This window comes from Rhinolophus ferrumequinum, chromosome 20 (genome assembly GCF_004115265.2).
Source record: "Rhinolophus ferrumequinum isolate MPI-CBG mRhiFer1 chromosome 20, mRhiFer1_v1.p, whole genome shotgun sequence".
In the NCBI taxonomy this organism is placed as follows: domain Eukaryota; kingdom Metazoa; phylum Chordata; class Mammalia; order Chiroptera; family Rhinolophidae; genus Rhinolophus; species Rhinolophus ferrumequinum.
In genome coordinates, this window is record NC_046303.1 from 49,312,825 (window position 1) to 49,331,658 (window position 18,834).

General features: G+C 47.1%; 1 protein-coding gene across 1 annotated transcript in view; it reads left to right on the forward strand.

Moving 5' to 3' along the window:
* Positions 1–18,834, forward strand: part of CDHR3 (cadherin related family member 3) — a 63,194-nt gene that overhangs the window by 27,233 nt on the left and 17,127 nt on the right. The window contains exons 5-10 of the mRNA XM_033088927.1: positions 1,825–1,919; positions 2,679–2,783; positions 8,378–8,526; positions 10,507–10,696; positions 17,137–17,308; positions 18,596–18,698. Coding sequence (XP_032944818.1) covers positions 1,825–1,919; positions 2,679–2,783; positions 8,378–8,526; positions 10,507–10,696; positions 17,137–17,308; positions 18,596–18,698 — 814 coding nt within the window. The remainder of the gene's footprint in view (positions 1–1,824; positions 1,920–2,678; positions 2,784–8,377; positions 8,527–10,506; positions 10,697–17,136; positions 17,309–18,595; positions 18,699–18,834) is intronic.

The window sequence follows — 18,834 nt, forward strand, 5'->3', positions numbered from 1 at the left end:
CTGAGCCACCCGTCCGCCCCCAACAAAGGTCCTTTTTTCCCTAGTCCACTGCTGCCCAGGCAGTGAGCTCCAGAGTCGATGGAGACTTGGGATTTAAACATTGCAGTCTGAGTGCTGTCACGGTGCTTATACAATTTGGGGGTGCTGGAGAAAGGTGCTCTTTGGCATTGCCCAAATATTTCCTCCCAAAAAAGGGTAGGAACCGCCAAAATGACCAGCAAGAAAGACTTAGTAAAATAACCGCCTACAGTAGAATGCTGTGCCATCATTAAACAACCAGCCTGTAAAATAAGCTTTAAGAATATGGGGAAATGCTCAAGCTATAAATGAAAAGAACAAGATATTATAATTTTGATTAGAACATCATGCCAATTTTTTGGAGGGTGTATGTTTGCCTAGAAAAGAACAGGTTATCCCTGAAAATGATGAGATTTTATAAGTGACTAAATATTGAGTTTCTTTTTTATACTTTTCTGTCTTTCCCATATTTTGTGTAATACATGTGTTCATTACAACTAGGAAAATGTTACAATAAACAGAAGGTAAACACTTTTAAAAATGGTTTAAAGACCTTACCTTGGCCCCAGCGGAGACCTTTCATCTATTTTCTGTGCATCCTCTCTTCTCCGATGCGGAGCTCAGCTGCGATCACAACGTAGCAAATCACTGGGTTGGAAGCCTTGGCTGGTGTTTCGTCTGATTCTAGACTTGAGGGGCTGTGGCTCTGGTTGCAAAACCTCCATTGATAATCTGATCCAGAGATCTAAGGCCTTGAGGAGAGGTCCCTCAGCCTAGTAGGACATAATGAAACCTTCTAACCTGAGAGTCCTTTGTAACAAATGTATATACACATGTAAGTCTCGAGTGTATACTCATTTCACAATGTGCATTTGGATCTAATCCTCACAATAACATGGATGAGCAGTTGGTGATATCATCCCCAACAGGGGAAGGGACTTGTCCCGGATCCTGTGGTGAGAATCAGAACTTGAACTTAGCTCTTCTGATCCAGGTCCTTCCCCTGCATCGTTGACTCCAACATGGGAGCAAGGACGCAGTCATGATGAGTACAGGGTGGTCCTCCTAGGGGCTGGCCCTTCCTGGGCCGGGCCAATGAGCCTGTGTTCCTGTCACAGCAAATGGTACTGGGCAGGGGCCCATCAAGAGAGCTGGGCTGGGCACTATGAGCCAAGGAGGATGAGGGCTTTCAAGTCCCCAAGACGTGAAAAGACTGACCAGCGGGCACAAGGCCAAGCTCAGATTTCAAAATAGCCCTCTGTATCTCTAAACCAGATGCCTCCTCGGACTCTGCTAGTCTCATTCTCTCTCACTCTTGTCCCTCCCTTTGCCCTTCCATCATTTCAAGGAATGATGCTTGTGCCCCTCTATATCCTCCGTTTTGTTAAGGGTAGGGACCAGGTCTCATTTCCTTTGGTGTCATCTTATTACCTAATGCGTGGTAGCTGTGTTTAAACGGTGTTAGTTGAAGCCAAGACAGAATCAAAGCCAGACATCGTCCTGGGAAACAGAGTGAGAATGCGGTGACGGATATGGCGCTGAGATGGACTCAGCGCAGAATGCCTCGGTAGGGACCCTGTAATTGATGCAGCTTCTCGGTGTGTGGCTGATCAGGGGCAGAGGCTCAGACCAACGGATCCGGAAGTTTCTTGGCTTAAGAATCAGTAAGTCCGAGAACTGCCCATGTGGGCCTCATCCTAAGGCATCAAGAATGTTCCATGGGCTAAGAATATAAAATGGGAAGCGAACAAACTTGTCTCCTGGGGAAAGATGCTTAGTTATGTTCTTCTTTTCCTTGTTTCTTAGTACTTCCTGATTTCTCCCACAAAGAGTTTCATAATGTCTGCTAATGGGACCCTCTCCTCCACAACAGAATTTGACTTTGAAGCAGGAAACAACAGGTAGCCTTTGTCAATGACCTTGCTTGAAGTTCCATTTATCTGAGGGTCAAGGAGTAGACATAGTGCAGCCTGAGGGCAACTAGGGAGGTCCCGAGCAGTTTGCTGCCTTCCTGCCAAGTCCAGAGGGCAGTGAACCCCAAAGGGGAAGAGGGAACAAGGCAGTTATCTGGAAGGCCTCTGTCCCCGTCCAAAATCTATCTCCAGATAATAAGAGTGAACGTGTAGGAGAGGGCTCCCAAAGCACCTGGAGGCGCGCCTCAGGTGCCCTGCTAGTTCAGTAGAGGCAGCTGTCGGAGCTGTTTGCTAACATGAAAGCAGCAGGGCAGAGGTGAGCAGGCCTCTGAGAAAAGATGTGGGCAGAGTCCTTGGTTTGAGGATGAAAACACACAGATCTTGGGGTCAACCCAGGTTTGGCTCTTGGCTCTGCACCAGGTGTGAGAACCTGGGCTAGTTACTTAATCCATGGCAGCCTCGGTTTCCTCACATGGGCGCAATATACACTTTGGCAGGATGTTGCGAGGAGGATGGTGATAGAGTGTGCAACAGGGTGGGCACGAGCAGTGAATGAGAACTACAGGGTGAGAAATTCGGGAGTGGGTTTCTAGAGACGGGGAAAGAAGGGTTGACTCTGCGGGGGCATCTGGAGGGGGTGACCAGAAAGCGACAGACTTCTCCCTCCTCCCCCCTCACTTTTCCCCACCCCATTTTGAGGTAGTGTCAGCAAAGCTTAATTCCCTCACTTGGGATGTTTCCTGACAGTTACCATCTCACCGTGGAAGTGACAGACAGCCAAGGGCTCAGAGCTTCCACATACCTAGAGGTGAACATTGTGAACATCAACGATGAAACCCCGCGCTTTACCAGGTAGGCTTGGCGACGATCAGGGCTCCATGGGCTGCGAGCACATCTCTCTCAGGTGGCCGAGCCTCCTCCGACACATTGAGTACAAGACAGAGGGGTGCCCTGCTCTGGCCTGGAGGAGAGGTAAGAGGCCCGAGATCTTCAGCGTCCTTTACCTGAGCCTCTGGACTTCCATCTTCTATCTCTGCTCCCCCTGCCTCTGCACCCCCACATTCACGTGCACCACAGGATTGTGGGGACAGTGGGGAGGGGGAGGGCCAGGCGTGATGCCCCTGGAGGGAGGCTTGCCCGTGGGCTTATGGAGAAGGTAAATACAGTAGTCTTCTCTTAGCCACAGTTTTGCTTTCCGTGGTTTCTGTTACTTGGGTCAACTGCTGTCCAAAAATATTAAATGGAAGATTCCAGAAATAAACAAGTCATAAGTTTTCGATTGCACATGATTCTGAGTAGCGTGATGAAATCTCACAACGTCTGCTCCACCCCATCTGGGTGTGACGCACCCCTGTGTCCAGCGCCTCCACGCTGTGTGTGATCTCCTCCCCCTTAGTACTGAGTAGTCGCCTGGGTTATCAGATCAAGTGTCATGGTAGCTCAGTGCTTGTGTTCAAACAACCTTTATTTTACTTAATAATGCCCCAAAGCACAAGAGTAGTGACGATGGCAGCTTGGATATGCCAAAGCGAAGCCGTAAAGTGCTTTCTCTAAGTGAAAAGGTGAAAGTTCTTGACTTAATAAGAAAGAAAAAATGGTATGCTAAGGTTCCTAAGATCTATGGTATGAACAAACCTTCTATCCAAGAAATTGCCTAATTTATAATTACACTTTATCACAGGTATTTATGTATAGGAAAAACATAGTGTATGTAGGGTTGATACTATTTTGGGGGGGTCTTGGAATGTATTCCCCATGGATAAGGGGGGACTACCGTGTAAGGCCGGTACCTTTATAATAGAGTGCTCAACACTAATAACGGCAGAATCCTGGAGCCACATCATCAGTCAAGACTTGGTATAGCCCACTCTTAGAGTGTCTCCCTCTCTGAGTGAGGGCAGGGCTGTTTCAGTGGTGCCTCAGGGGCCTGCCCTGCTGGGTGCTCTAAGTTCCTTCCTGCCATGGTGCATCCAGTAGAGATCTAGCGGTGTCTGGCAGCTCCTGCATCCAGCAGAGGTGAGGTAGGTGAATTAATTTGGTGGAGGCAGCCTGTGGAAATGTGCCTGGGACCAGGCCAGGCACAAAAGGGAGAGCAGAGCCTGTCAGAGATAGGGATTCGGGGGGAAGATGGGATTCTGAGCTGGCTCGTATACGACCCTGCAAATAGCCTGGCTCACTGAACAAGGCTCTGCCTGCCGCAGTGGCTGACGTGAAAGGAGTCAGCCACAAGGAAACTGGCACAGTTACTTGCTTGGGGTCTTGGCTACATTAATGGCTCTGAATAAATTCAGCCTAGGAAACTCCACAACAAAAAGCCACCGGGACCCAGAACCATGCAGAAGGCTTGCAAAAGTATCCTGAGATTGGGAAGCATGAAGGCTCCCCATTCCCAGGCTAACCTGTGCCATTTGGCAAAACATACCACAGTTGTGAAGCTCCTGTTTTTCACTGTGGTCTGCAGCCTAGCTGCTGGGTGTTGATGTAGAGCAAACAGCGGCAGATCCATCCCATGTAATGTTTCCCACCAATGCCTGTGGCACGTTAAGTTCAGAAGGATGATGCAGTGCGTTGCTGCTGACAAGTTCCTCCAGGAGCACAGTCCAGGCCATTCATAAATCGTTGTGACATCTCAGCCTGGATTCAAACAAAAGCTTTGGCCTACTCAGCACTGTGTCCTCATCCGTGGCCCCCAGAGGAAGGTGATGCCTGTCGGGCTGGAGCCGACTGCCGCGCTCTGCAGTGCCCTCCCCCACCCCAGTCTGTGAGGAGGGAAAGCCGGCTAGTGGAGTTGCAAAGGGGAAGATGACTTCTCCTAGGGGGCAGAACTTGTAGACCATCTGGTTTGGACTATATCTTCCAAAATAAAGCAATTGACCTCAGCAGAAAGAGAACGTGGCCTTGGCTGGTTGTTGGGGCCCCAGAGATCAGTCTGGAATTCTGGTTCTCATTTTTGGTTTGAGAGATGAAACGGTTAGGCTCCATTCTAGATAGAGAGCGTGACCTATGTGACCATCCAACCATTTTTTAAAATAACAGTGTGTTCCAAACAGTGTTGTGTGGATGTTGGCAGGGATGGGTCTGAGGGAGCCTGTGTTCTAGAAGGAGGATCGGGGGCAGCGTGGTTCCCCTGACATTGCCCAGGCTGCTCAGTCAGAGCCAGCCTAGGCCCTCAGCCGTCCACGATGATTCCAAAGAGTTTGCTCAGTCTCTAACTGGGTGTTGACATTGGAGGCTTTCATGGTTCCCTTGAACCATGATACTTCTTTTTCCCAAAAGCAGTGCTAGGACTAACCATCAATTGTTTAATTTGGGATTAACAAAATTAAATCCTCCAGCTGATCCAAGTACAGTGGAACCTCGGCTTTCGAAGGTCTCTATTGACGAACATTTCGGTTTACGAACACCATAAACCCGGAAGTAAATGCTTCGGTTTTTGAACATGCTTCTGCTGAGTGCAAGATCCTGAGGCCTAGGGGTCGGCTGTTTTCAAACGTTTCAGAACTCGAACAGTCTTCCAGAATGGATTATGTTCGAAAACTGAGGTACCACTGTATACTGAGTTAGAATATAAAGGAGAAATGTAAAATCTGGAAACAAGTCTTCTACCTTTACTGTTCGTTAAGGTCCCACAATTACTACAACCAAAGCAAGTACTATTAATATTTTTGTTGTTGAAAATGCCTCACCATTTTACCGCTGGGTGGTGACACACATCTGATGCTCTATGTTCTCATGATGTGCATTCTGGGATTCTGCTATTGTTCAAGTTGAGTGCTTGATGGTAAAAGTACCGGACTTATGTTTGCTCTCCGTATGGCAAACACAAGGCTTGCTGTTTTTTGCAGAGCACATTTTTTAAAATTGAGGAGGTAGGTCTTTCTCTCCTTCTGCCCATTTCTTTTGTATTTACTCACAGCCCCTTTCAACCTGGTGCCTGACAGTGTATACACACCTTATGCACTTACTGAATACTCATTCATAGTGACAAAGTCACCGAGGTCCCCCAGGTTTCACCTCCTTTCCCTTGAGTATGGCCGCTGGTCCTTGTCTACCCATCTCCCAAGCTCTGGAGATGCCGTGTTATGGGGAAGAAGGTGCAGGAATGTACCTGGTCTGAGAGCATTACCCTGTCGGGTGGTTGCAGGGCCCCTGGCTTCACTGTGCTTTGAATAGATCTTAACTGTGGTCTGAGGGTAACACCTTTACGTTAAATGATATTTTATTCATACTTGGGCCTTGGAACCCCAAAACAAAGATCTTTATCTTCTGCCGGGCTCAGTGTCAGGTCAGCCAAGGGGAGAATGTTTTACCTGAGGAGCTGTGCCTTCACCGATAGCCTGTCCAGTCCCCGTTACAGGAACCTGATTTCCTGGACCTTCCAGCAGGGACTAGATGAGCTGGCAGAACAAGATGTCTTAAACAGCGGCACTACTAACATTTTGAGCTGGATGCTTCCTTGAGATTGGAGGGCTGTGCTGTGCATTGCGGGGTGTTTAGCAGCACCTCTGGCCTCTACTCCCTAGATGCCAGTAGTAGCCCCCTCCCCTAGTTGTAACGACCAACATAATCTCCCCCAGCTGAGAACCACTGCCTTCGGGAATGGTGGGAGGGAGGGGATTCTCCTCCCAAGGTGTCCTGGGTCTGTCCTATGAGAGGCTAGGAGCCTGTGGTTGTCACTCTGGTGATTCCTTCTAATTGTACTGCTCAAACTTTAAAGCGCGGGTGTATCAGTCCCCCAGGCCTCTTGTGAAAATGCAAATCCTGATTCCTTTGGCTGAAGTGGGCCTGAGGTCTGCATCCCCAGGGAGGCTGTTAGAAATGTAGGGACCAAACTTGGAGTAGCAGGGACAAGGCTGTGACAGTGGCACAAGTGTCTTAGAGATTCCCCTTGTTGGAGGTTAACACAGCCTACTCCAACTAACCAAATAAAAAATATAACGAATTAGAAACAGGTTCTCTCAGACCACGGATATAAGGGCTTTGTCCAGCCTTAGGAGTTGGGGCCACCCTCTCTGTCCTCTGGCTGCAGTTTCAGTTCCTGCCACCCCTGCGTCCTTGGCCCCACTCACTTGTCAATTCCTGGACCCATCAGTGGGCACAGCACATTCCCTGAGAAGGGTGTGTGTGAGGTCAGTAAATGGATTAATAGGCTGGGTAGGGAGAGGCCCAGAACACCCAAGTGGCCTCCAGCAATGGAATGGACCTATAGCAGGTCACTTCACAGGTAGGGGGCAGGCCCAGGGTCCAGGCAGGAGCCCTGGCTGGGGAGGGCCTGGGTCCAGCCTTTCTCTGCCTGCCTCTGATGCTAGCTGCAGGTTCCCTCTCTTTTCTCCTACCTCTGGCCCCACCTACCCTACAGGGATGATGAAAAGGAACTGCAGAAATGTTCTGAGCTCAGGAATGAATGCCATCACTAGGATCTGAGGTGTAGTCTTCCTTCTTGAAGCTCCCCCATGAGAAAATCCACACTTAGGAAACTGGCAAAATAGAGGTGACTATTTCCCCCACTAAAATGATTTTCCCTCAGCAACAGGACTTCCTGCAGAGTTATTTTAAAACAATAAGCCTCTTTTAATGCATTCAAAATTACTCAATTTACCCAAGTTGTGTAGTTAAAACTTCAAACCTATCTGTCTTGCTACTGGAATTTTCCAAATAATAATTTTCCAAATGATAATAAAAACTTCAAACCTATTTGTCTTATTACTGGAATTTTCCAAATTCCAGGAGGTCTGAGAAGGATGGTAAATTGGTGATTGGGTGTTTGGCGTTGTCTTGTAGAAGTCCTCTTGGAGGGCAGTGCGCTGACCTTGGCTTCTGCGTGGGGGTGGCGGTGGGGGTTGGGGTGGGGGTGGGGTGGCTGACCTCAGGATTAATGTTACTTGGGAAGGTGCACAAGTTCTGTGCAGAAATTCTGCCTCCTCAGGCAAAAAAATTAAAAAGAAGAAGAAGAACTAAAAACTGAGCAGAGGCTCTAGAATAGAGAAGGTTTACAATCTATTTGGCTTTTGGCAGTTGCCGTGGGATGGGAGTCAGGAACTTATAGTTCTGGACATTATGTCAAATGGATTTAAAAAACAATGCAGGGAACTTTTGTAAAAGAAATGGGAGAAAGAGAGAAGTTGACTGGATAGACCGACTCTCCTTATTTTAAAAGCTGTCACTGCTGATCTGCAAAGGCCTTGGGCGGGGAGGAGCCTGGCACTATGGCTGATGGAAATCATTGCAGTGAGTGTGGCACTTTCTTTGCATCCACAGGAAGATGATCTTTGGAAATACAAAAGCCAGTCTCCCCTCCTTTCTGCTGCTCAGTTCTCCCGCTGAGCATGCTGATGCAACTTCAACAGCTCAGGGCTAAATTTAGCATTAACCAAAATACCCATCTTACAGACTCCACCCTCCCATGCCCCTGAAAACCAGCTGTGTCTGCTGTATTTCTGTTCCAGCTCAACGCGAGTGTATGTGATTCCGGAGGAGCTGAGTCTGGGAACCATTGTGGCCAATATCACAGCCGAGGACCCCGACGATAAAGGTTCTACCAGCTTCCTCCTCTACAGCATTACAACTGGTAACAGCTATTTCAGGATAAATGAGTGTAAGTCTCTCTCAATCTCTCTCTCTCTCTTTCTCTCTCTGTCTCTCTCTCTCATACACACACACACACACACATACACACACACACACATCATTTATGTGCATCCTTTATTTCAGCCAAATGGATCATTTTTCAAATTTTTTATGTGTCTTCTGATATGGGCATGCCTGTCTGTCTAAAATACTGTAACTTACCAAGGTAATAGACATACTAAAAGCAGTTGGCATAGGGTTTGGGGAAACTAAACAGGGACCCATGTCGACAGATGTATCACCGCTTCATCGCTGAGGCAGCTTCTTATGTAAGGATGCGGGAGTTCACCACTGGGAGGGTACCTTGAAGTGCTCTGAAGAGAGGGTCTAGACCAGTGCTGTCCAATAGAAATAGAACGGAAGCCACGTAAGTCATTTAAAACTCTCTAGTAGCCACATTTTTAAAAAGTAAAACTAAACAAGTGAAATTAATTTTAATCAGGCATTTCATTTAACCCAACGGATCCAAAATATCATTTTAACAAGTAGTCAATATTTAAAGGTTATTAATGAGATATTTTACTTTATTATTTTTTGTAGCAAGTCTTCGAAGTTCGTTATGTAGTTTCTATTTACTGTGAATATCAATTTGGACTAGCCACATTGCAAGTGCTAACGAGCCACATGTGGCTTGTGGTTACCAGGCTGGACCCCATCAACTTAGATCAATCTGCGGGAGCGCTGGGATTTATTTTCCCACTTAAATGTCTCAGTGCAGAGAAAGTGCAATAGCCATCTCTTTTAGTATCTTGGTACATAGCAGGCTCTATGCCGAGTGATTCACGTGCATTCCATCTTACATACTCAGCACAGCAACCCAATGAACTATCATAATCCGCATTTGGCGTCTGAGGAAACTGAGGCTTAGAGAGAGACTCAGACAGGTTAAGTGACTTGTCCAAGGTCTCACAGCTTGTAGGTTGTAAGGCAGAGATACAAACTGAAGCTGCCCGACTCCAGAGCCAGCCCTCTTCACCACTCCTAGATGGTACCACCTCCTAAGTTCCTGTCACATCACCAAAAAGGACTGCACTTTACATAATGCATTCGCAGAGGCCAGCATCGGACAATCCCAGAACGACGATAGTGTGGAATTTGCCCCATAGGCTGTAGGGCAAAGGGTACCTGCTCCCAGGAGAGGCAGGCAAAGGCCATAATCACGCTTTACCTTGGAAACATCCCAGTGCGCTGCAATCGAGGGCCTCACTCGACGGACAGTGTAGCGATGGACAACTACGGTTTAGAATTCTGTCCACTCTACTATTGAAAAATGGAACTTTCAACAAATACACTGTTTTGGCAGGAGCATATTTAAGAATCTTTTGTTACAAGCAACAGAAACTGAGGGAGTCAAACCAAGCAAGGGGGTGGAAATGGTAGGGTCACATAGCAACAGGATACTGGTTATGTCATGGGAACGAGTGTGGAGTCAGGGCCTAGGAAGGGTAGGAACAGCGCTGCTCCAGCGACCTCGGCAGTTAGTGCTCTGGCCTCTTACCTGTAGCTCCAGTGTTAACCTGACTGGTTACCCAACGAGTGCCTCTAAGTCACAAATTCTCCAGGAAGGAAACCCAGTGGGTCAGGCTGGAGTCAGCTGCCTACCAGTCCAGTCAACTAGGCTGCTACCAGGGGCCCGACCCTGAAGTTTGGGGTGAAAAGTTCTGTTAGGTTGGCGCAAAAGTAATTGTGGTGGTTTTTACAATTATTTTTGACCTTTCAAACCGCAATTACTTTTGCACCAACCTTATAGAAGAGACAGGCCAGACACCCCAATCAATATCTAATATAGAAACTTACAGGAATTTTTAAAACTGTGTTTGTATGAGGATATTCTTTGTGTAAGCCAGTCTTTATATCAGAATTTTCTTTTCAACTTACTACAAGTCTCCATCTGCCTTTATTCTTCATTTTTCTCCAAAGAGTCATGCTCTAATCTTTGCCTTTGTAGTGACTGGTACCATCCACGTGGCCCACAGGCTAGACCGAGAAGCAGGTGAATTAAGACACAATCCCACCATTTCTCTGGAAGTTCTGGTGAAGGATAGACCCTTCGGGGGTCAGGAGAATCGCATGCAGATAACCTTCATGGTGGAAGACATTAATGACAACTCTGCTACTTGTATCAAGTTCACCTTCAGGTATTCGCATCCTGATACATGTGCTGGGCATTTCACCTCCTCCATGGTCCTTGGCCCTTTGGCCTCTCTGGTTCTTCTCTGGTGAAACTGGAGAATTATGGGCATTGGGACATGGCTCATGAAAATAAGTAGATTTGAACTGTCCATTTTCACTGATAAGTTTTTCCTTACATCATCCTTTTTTTCCTTCTCTTTCTTTTTCTTTCCTCTTTGTTGCCTCCCTTCTCCACTTTCTTACTCTGTTAAGAATATTTTTATTTTACTCTTTTCTATATCTTATTCATCTCCGTTAGTGTGAAGTACCACGGGGACTTGTCAGACCCTCTCTGGGCTGTGCCTTCCTTTGTTTGTTGCCACCGGTGGCAAGATGGTACTGTTAGTTAGCAGTTATAATAGGTACCTGAGATTTAGGATTAGTAACTAGGAGATCCCAGAGAAACATGCCACCAGTAATATGAATAAATCAAACCAAATATTTATTTAAAACAAAACAAAGCATCTAATTTACCTTACACAACTTAGTTGCATGTAAACAAAAGGAAACAGAAAGTAGGGGGGAATGCAGACGCAAGGGGGATACAAGTTACTTTATATATTTTGACCTGTTCTTGGTTTCACAGTCTATTCACCATTATTTTAAAATAAAGTCCCCTGTGATTCTGGGTTAATATGCCTTTTTGAAAATAGCGCTTGTCTTTCTAGCAACTATTTTGTCTAAATGCCACAACTTTAGTAATTCTCTGTGTTAGCTTCATCTCTGTGGTGGCTGCAGATCAGCTAGTCTCCAGTTTCTCAGGAGTCTGAAGGTGGCTTCTCCTGGGCATGGGATGGCCACCTCTGCAGTGAGCTTTGCTGAGAGAGTGCCCTGCGTCTGGAACAAGGCTGAAGACAAGAACAGGTCTCACTTGTAGATGTCCCCAAGGACAAAGACTCCTGAGTTTATCTTTGAGTGGTTTTGCAAGTTGACTTTTTAAACTTCAGGTGACTTTGGACAGACCCAATGCATAGTGTGGCTATGCAAAGGACCCTAGACAAAGATCGTCCAAGGCAAGCAATATCAATTTAATTTAGAAATATAAATTCCTTTATTGTGCTGATGAATATCTCCCTGTTCTCCTAATTGGCATGCCCTGCCCAATGCCAAGATTCAGTGTGGCCTTGGGTCTGATATCAAGACCCGTAAACCCTGTTCTGGACACATCTTATTGCCCCCTCAGATCCAGCCTCCTTACCCTGCTCTGTGCCCCAGGATGCTGACCTGTATGGATCTCAACTGACTCCTTTGCCTGCAGCCTCTGGTTGGCGAGTGGGGAGCCTGGAAGCAGGGGGAGAGTGAAGTCGGGGTACTTATCCTCCTGGCTCCTTCCCTGTCAGCTGGATGAGTCCCTCCACTTCCTGAAGGTCTCAGTTTCTATGAGGCAGCCCTCTGCACACAGTACTTTCTGTCCTTGGCTTCCGGTTTTAGGAACTACTCCCTCCCCTGGCTCCTCCGGGCCTAGAGATGTAAGAAAGCTCCACTCTTACCAGCCCTGAGATATGGTACCATCCCTTGAGATGTCCATGTACTCTGTGTGTACATTTGTAACAATCCCTTTACTAAACCTCCCCTAAAATTATCCTAATTTGCCACCTGCTTTGTGCTGAAGCCCCATCAAGTCGGTCGTAGCCTTGACCGTGTGGTAGGTTCCTATCCCAACCCTAACCTCAGAGTCTATCTGATGGGCCGAGATCGTTGCCATGGGTACTTAGCATTGTAACTTCCACCCCATTACATGCACAAATGGAACCCACCCTGTTAAGAACAGTCTGGGCCCTGGGGATAGAGTAGAGATGATATGCAGAGTGACACTTCTACTTTCTTTGGAAATCTAAATCTATGCTGGCATTTTTGGGTGGCTCCAGGGTACCTAAGGAATTCCTCTCCTAATATCCTGCCCTCCTAGGCCCTCCTGCTCTTCTTCTGTTTTCTTCCCCTGACAGGTGGGGGATAGGGATTGAGCAGTAAGAACTCTGGGTATCAGTAACTGAAGAGGACTGTGCTGTCTCCAGTCTTCCTTGTCCGCTTTCTCCCTCTGGTGCAGTTCTGCTAAGCGCACACTGTGGCTTCCCGCAGTCCAGAGTCCCCTGATGTGCGGAATGACAGTTTGCAGACTGCATTCCAGATTAGCAGGTAAAACCACATTTCGAATATTATAGACTGTCCGGGCAAGCCCATGTGGAATCCCGCTCTTGATAATCTCTCCAAATTAGCCCTGAAGGTCAGTACGCCAGCCAGTAACTGGACTAATTGTATTTATTACTGAAGGTAGCTCTAAAAATCATTCAGGTCCCTCCCTCCTCTCGGCATTTCCAGTGAGAGTAACTTGCAGCCATCTTGTGAAAGCCGAGATGGGAGAAGAGACCAAAAAAGGGCTCTTTCCCTTGCAGTCCTAGAAGTGGAGGTCTTTACTCCAAAACCCAGACTCCTTTGCATAGTCCAGGGGCTGGGAAACCCTCACCCTGCATCACCCACCATCCTCCCCTCCGTACCACCTTCTCCATTCCCGCAATGCCAGAGTGGAGGCACATAGGCAGGTCAAAGCCACACCAAACAGCACCGGTGCTACCACGTCTCTAATAACACTGTCCCTGAATATTTACTCCTTCTTCAGTGCTCTTGGCGCTGTCCCTGTAAGGGAGTTTGGGAGAGCATATAGAAGAGGGTGGGAGAGAGCCAGCATCACTGGGTGGGAGAGGCAGAGCCCTGTGTGCCTGGCCCCCTTGCTGCCCCGTAGGCGCTCTCAGGCTGGACAGGGATGGAAACAACCCTTAGCCTGAGGCCCCTGCATTTTCCCAGGCTAGTAATGAGCCCATGGCCCTGATGGAGGCGTCAAAGACTTGTGACAGCCCCTGCAATGGTTGTAAATTGTCAGGTGCTTGGCTGAAAGCGCTTTGCAAGCTGTGAGCCAGAGGTGGAGAAGGTCAGCTGATTCAGAATGGGGGGGTTGGGGGCAGTCACCTTTGCCTGGGGAGGGGACTGTGGTCAGAAGCCTGGAAGCAGGAGAGCCCACCTTTGAGACAGGGATTGATGTATGAGGGGGAGTGGTTTTCCAAGTCAGGGATTTGGGGGAAGAACACCAAGTGTCAGGGAAGAATGAAAAGAACATGCCAGAGAGCCCTGAGGGGCCGAGTATGGAGGCCTCTTCTGGGGTGCATGAAATGTCTGGATTCAGGACGCTGGATTCTTTGGATGATGCAACCTTCGGGCCTCTGCAGAGTTGGAATCAAGGCTCAGGTTCCCAAACTATCTGTGAGCCGTGAGATTCATTGATTCTTGGAACTTTAAGCGGAATTTATGGTGACTAACACAGACAGACAACAGGGAATTGTGCCTGGATGCATCCACTTTCTTGGACGGGTCTTGAAACCACTCTGAACCACTCTTTCTTCACCTATAAAGTGAAGACGAGAATACAAATCTCCTGGAGGTGAGGGAATTAGAGGTGTGTTTTCAAAATACTTAGAATGAACAGAATGTTGTTGGTGTTGAATAAAAGATATATATTCTAAGTACTTATGAATAAAACCGTGCAAGGCAGGAATGGAAATGTTTGGACTCCAGTCTTGTTGAAACCTTTGCCAATGAGGCATCATGAAGATTTAGTTGCACCTGTCAGAAAAACTGCTTTCCAAGACACAGACCCAGTTATCCTCAGCAGCCCAAGACCATTCTTGCTGCCAGACTTTGCTCCATGCTTGCTGAGCCCAGAGCCCATTTTAGCTGCCTTTAAGGGATGACATGGAATGTCGAAGGGAACATAATTTGGTTGCAGAGAGAGGTGATGGTACAGAGGATTAAAGAATTTAATACATGTTCGTCTGGGTGCTATGAGAACAAGATGCCAAGACAGGATTAAATGTGCAAGGTTTTTGTTAAGGAAAATGCCTGTGGGAGACAATGAAGAGAGAACTAGACATGGCTGGGAGAGTCCTCAGACCACGATGCAAGTCTGACCTGAGTGAAGGACAGGGGGAGGGAGGGTGGGCAGAAATGTTCTCGCCTGCCATGCAATCTATGGAAGGTTTGGCGAGGGCCCTGGGGCGTCCTGGAGCCGAAGCCAGCTGTAATAGAGCAGGAAGAAGCCTGCCTTAGTATCTCTGCCACACCTAGTCGCACATAGTCGCACATAGCCTCACTGCAAACACAGCAATGGACTTCAGAGTACAGCAGCTGGGTCTATGGTCAGTTATATTCCTGTGGTGGCAGGTCTTCCAGGGACATTCTCATGGCAACCACAATATATTTTTTGTAAGAAATTCTGCCCAAGACAAAAAGTGATTGAGGTAGGTGGTAGGAAAAAAAGAAGAAGAAAAAAAAAAACCAAAAGACACAGACAAACCAAACAAAACCAAACCAAAACACCATCCACAAATTCCTCCCTGCCTGTATATATGCCCCTGTGAAATGTGATTTTGCCATTCCTCCCATCAAGAGATGGGTTTTTCTTTCTACTTCCTGAATCTGGACTTGACCACATCAATTGCTTTGGCCATTGGAACATCCATAAATGTGGCACAGCAGAGGCCTAAAGGATATGTGTACACTGGGGCTGGCCCTCTTTTGCTACTTTTGGAGACCTGAGATTTCCAGGTAAAGAGCCTGGACTAGTTTCCTGAAGGATGAGAGACAACACGAAGGAGAGACAAACCACCTTCCCACCACCAGACATATGAATGAGTCCATCCTAGACCATCCAGACCCAGCCAAGCTGCCAGTGACCACAGTGCCCAGCCAAGCTGGACTAGACCCCAAAGAACTAACGGATAACCTTTAGTATTACAAGAAATAATAAATGCCTGTAGTTTTAAGCCATTCAATTTAGGGCTGGTTTGTTAGGTAGCAAAAACTAACTGACATCATTTATACCCATTTTATAGATGGAAAAACTGAAACCTGAGGGCATGATAAAGTCCCTCAATGAATCGAAGCCTTGAGGTGTTAATCACTCTTTCTCAGTCTCCCATACCGGGCTGGGCTTGACCAGATGGCTCCAGTGTGGGGTCAGCTTTACTCATCTGTGCTATTGGCCTCGACCCTGGAGTCAGTGGAGATTTGGACCTCCGATTTTGATGCTTAATAAACCTCTATTGAATGAACGATGCTAAGGTGTTAGGAGGCCCTTCTATGACATCGAAGCCATTATAACACAAGTGGAGGAATTCCCACTCTTCAAAGCAAAGGAGGTGAGGGGTGTAGGGGTACAGATTATAACCTCCTGCAGGCAGGGAATTTATATTTCTCTTATATTCTTTTTTATGCTCTTCTTCACTACTGTGCTGGTCTCATAAGCTACCAGTCAGTCATTCAACAAATATTTATTGAGCATGCCCAGAACAAAGTAGACAAAGATCTCTGCCCTTGTGGAGCTTACAATCTAGTGGGGAAAAGGTAATACACAGGATAAATAAGTGAGCTATAATATATTGGAAAATGATAAGTGCTAAGAATTAAAACTAAAGGGGGGAGGGACCGGCTTGGTGGCTCAGGGGGTTAGAGCTCCATGCTCCTAACTCTGAAGGCTGCCGGTTCGATTCCCACATGGGCCAGTGGGCTCTCAACTACAAGGTTGGCAGCTCAATTCCTCGAGTACCGCAAGGGATGGTGGGCAGCGCCCCCTGCAACTAGAAAACGGCAACTGAACCTGGAGCTGAGCTGCGCCCTCCACAACTAAGACTGAAAGGACAACAACTTGAAGCTGAACGGCACCCTCCACAACAAAGATTGAAAGGACAACAACTTGACTTGGAAAAAAGTCCTGGCAGTACACACTGTTCCCCAATAAAGTCCTGTTCCCCTTCCCCAATAAAATCTTTAAAAAAAAAAAAAAAAAAACTGAAGGGGGGAATGAGAGAGAGAGAGAGCAATGGGCAGGGGTTGTTGACATTTTAGATAGGGTTACCAGGATATACTCCTTAGAGACCAAAGAAGGTGCAAGAGCAAGCCATATGGACATTGGTGGGAAGTGTGGCCCACAGTAAATGGAATTGCCCTGAGCCAGAGCCTGGGGAATGTTTAAGGAGCAGCAGGGGGCCAGACTATCTGGAGTAGAGTAAGCAAGAAGTGTTAGTAGGTGATAAGTTCAGACTGGTAAGGGTGAAGGGAGTTGGTGACCATCATAAAAGGTCCTATAGATCAAAGGGAAGACTTTGAGTAAAATGAGGAGCCATTTGGGATTTAGGAGCCGGGGAGTGACATGACCTGACAACATTTTAAAGGGATGTCTCTGGCTGCTGTGTTAGGAACAGTCTGAAATGAGGCCAGGGCAGAGCAGAGAGTCCGGTTAGGTGGTTACTGCAATAACCATGCACTTGCTTTAAATCGAAATTGAAGTAGAGATGCCTAACCTAGGGCTTATGTCACCATTTATTGGGGAAAATGTTGAATCTTGTCTCTTCGCCAGCATTAAGGTGCCTGAAAGAGCAGCCAAAGGGACTTTGCTTCTGGACCTGAACACGGTCTGCTTTGATAATGACAGCGAAGCACCAAACAGCCAATTCAACTTCACCACACCATCTGGAGTGGGGAGCAGCAGCCGATTTTCACAGGACCCAGCTGGCTCTGGGAAAATTGTGGTCAGTTACTGGTCATTGCCTCGATAAATGGTCATGGGGGAAGCTGGTCTAACATGCATAGGGCTTTCGCTGCCCCACAGAGAGAAATTTCCAAGGTAGCCCCCTCTCTGAGCGGCTGTAACTGACAAACTTAATAATGACTCTGTTTTCCCCATTTGCTCTTAATTTTACCCAACTTCCAGGAATCACCTGGTATGCATACTTGTGCCTGGGGTGCTAGCTACTGCACTCCTGCATAACTGCCCTTCGCATGCCTGCTTAGCTGCCTCTACAGTGACAATTAGCGCCTCTGGGCTCAAGCAGGCGTGTGCACTTGAGTGCTCCTTCCCGGCCCACAGAGGAGTGAGGGGAGAGAAAGCAGGCCCTGAGCCATGTGTGTGTCCAACTAAATTCAGCGGAGTAGAACCACTGTAGACCCAGAGGGGAATGAGAAAGTCGGCTGTGTCGGGAGCCCCACTCCACAGCATCTCGGGGGGGAGGGGGGGGGCAAAAGCAGAGCTGGAAGCGGGACGGGCATAAAAGACCGGTCTCAATGAGCTGTGTGAGACCTTTACCTACAGGGTTCCTGCTGGAGGGTGTTGGGAAGGAGGAGAGAAAAATGGAAGGTCAGGGGAAGGTGCGGGGAGGGTCTTGGAAGGGAGTGATCCTGGTTAGGGACTTGGCGTCAGAGAGAAAGCCTCAGGGAGGAGAGCCAGCAGCCCGCAGGAATCCTCTCACCCACCTCCTTCTCCACCTCCCATCCTAAGCCCTTGTTCTATCCCCAAGAAAGTCTTACCAATTTTATTCAGTGTCAGCTAAAAGCTAGTTTCTGTTTTTTCTGTTTAGGAAATGAATACATGCTCACTGTAGAAAACATAGAAAAACAGGAAAGCATGGCCATCAGTGATAACCACTGTTAACATTTTGCTATATTTCCTTCTTGTCTTCTTCCATGTATGCACATTTTGTGTATTCTATACATATATGCATAAGTATTTTGAATGATGGAAATGTCCCTGCCTATAGGAATCTATATCATGTTTCTTTTCAACTAACCTGAAGTCTTGAGCTTATGCTGTTGGACAAGAGTGTTTGATGGCCATCTTTAAACATAGATTCTCTTTCCTTGTAAATTCTTTCAGATAAGTTGTCTAGCAGTGAGTAAAGGTATGCATGTAACTTTTTAAAGTTCTTCATGTGGGCAAAATGCTTTCCAGAAAGGATTTCCAATTTACATTTCCACTAACAGATAGGACGATATCATCAGTTCAATGAAAAGGATTCATTGATATCTCTGTTTAAATCTAGTTGATTGGTGATCTAGATTATGAAAATTCAAGTAATCTAGCAGCCGGCAATAAATACGCTGTGACAATCCAGGTGCAGGATGTTGCCCCTCCTTACTATAAAAGCAAGTATCATTTTGATTTATTTCATGAAGCATCTTCCTTGAGTAGCAATGACTAGAGTCTTGGCAATACTCAGTATTGGGCTAGGTATTTGTGTTCAAAAGGAGACTTCAAAAAACCCAAACACTTGGGAATCAG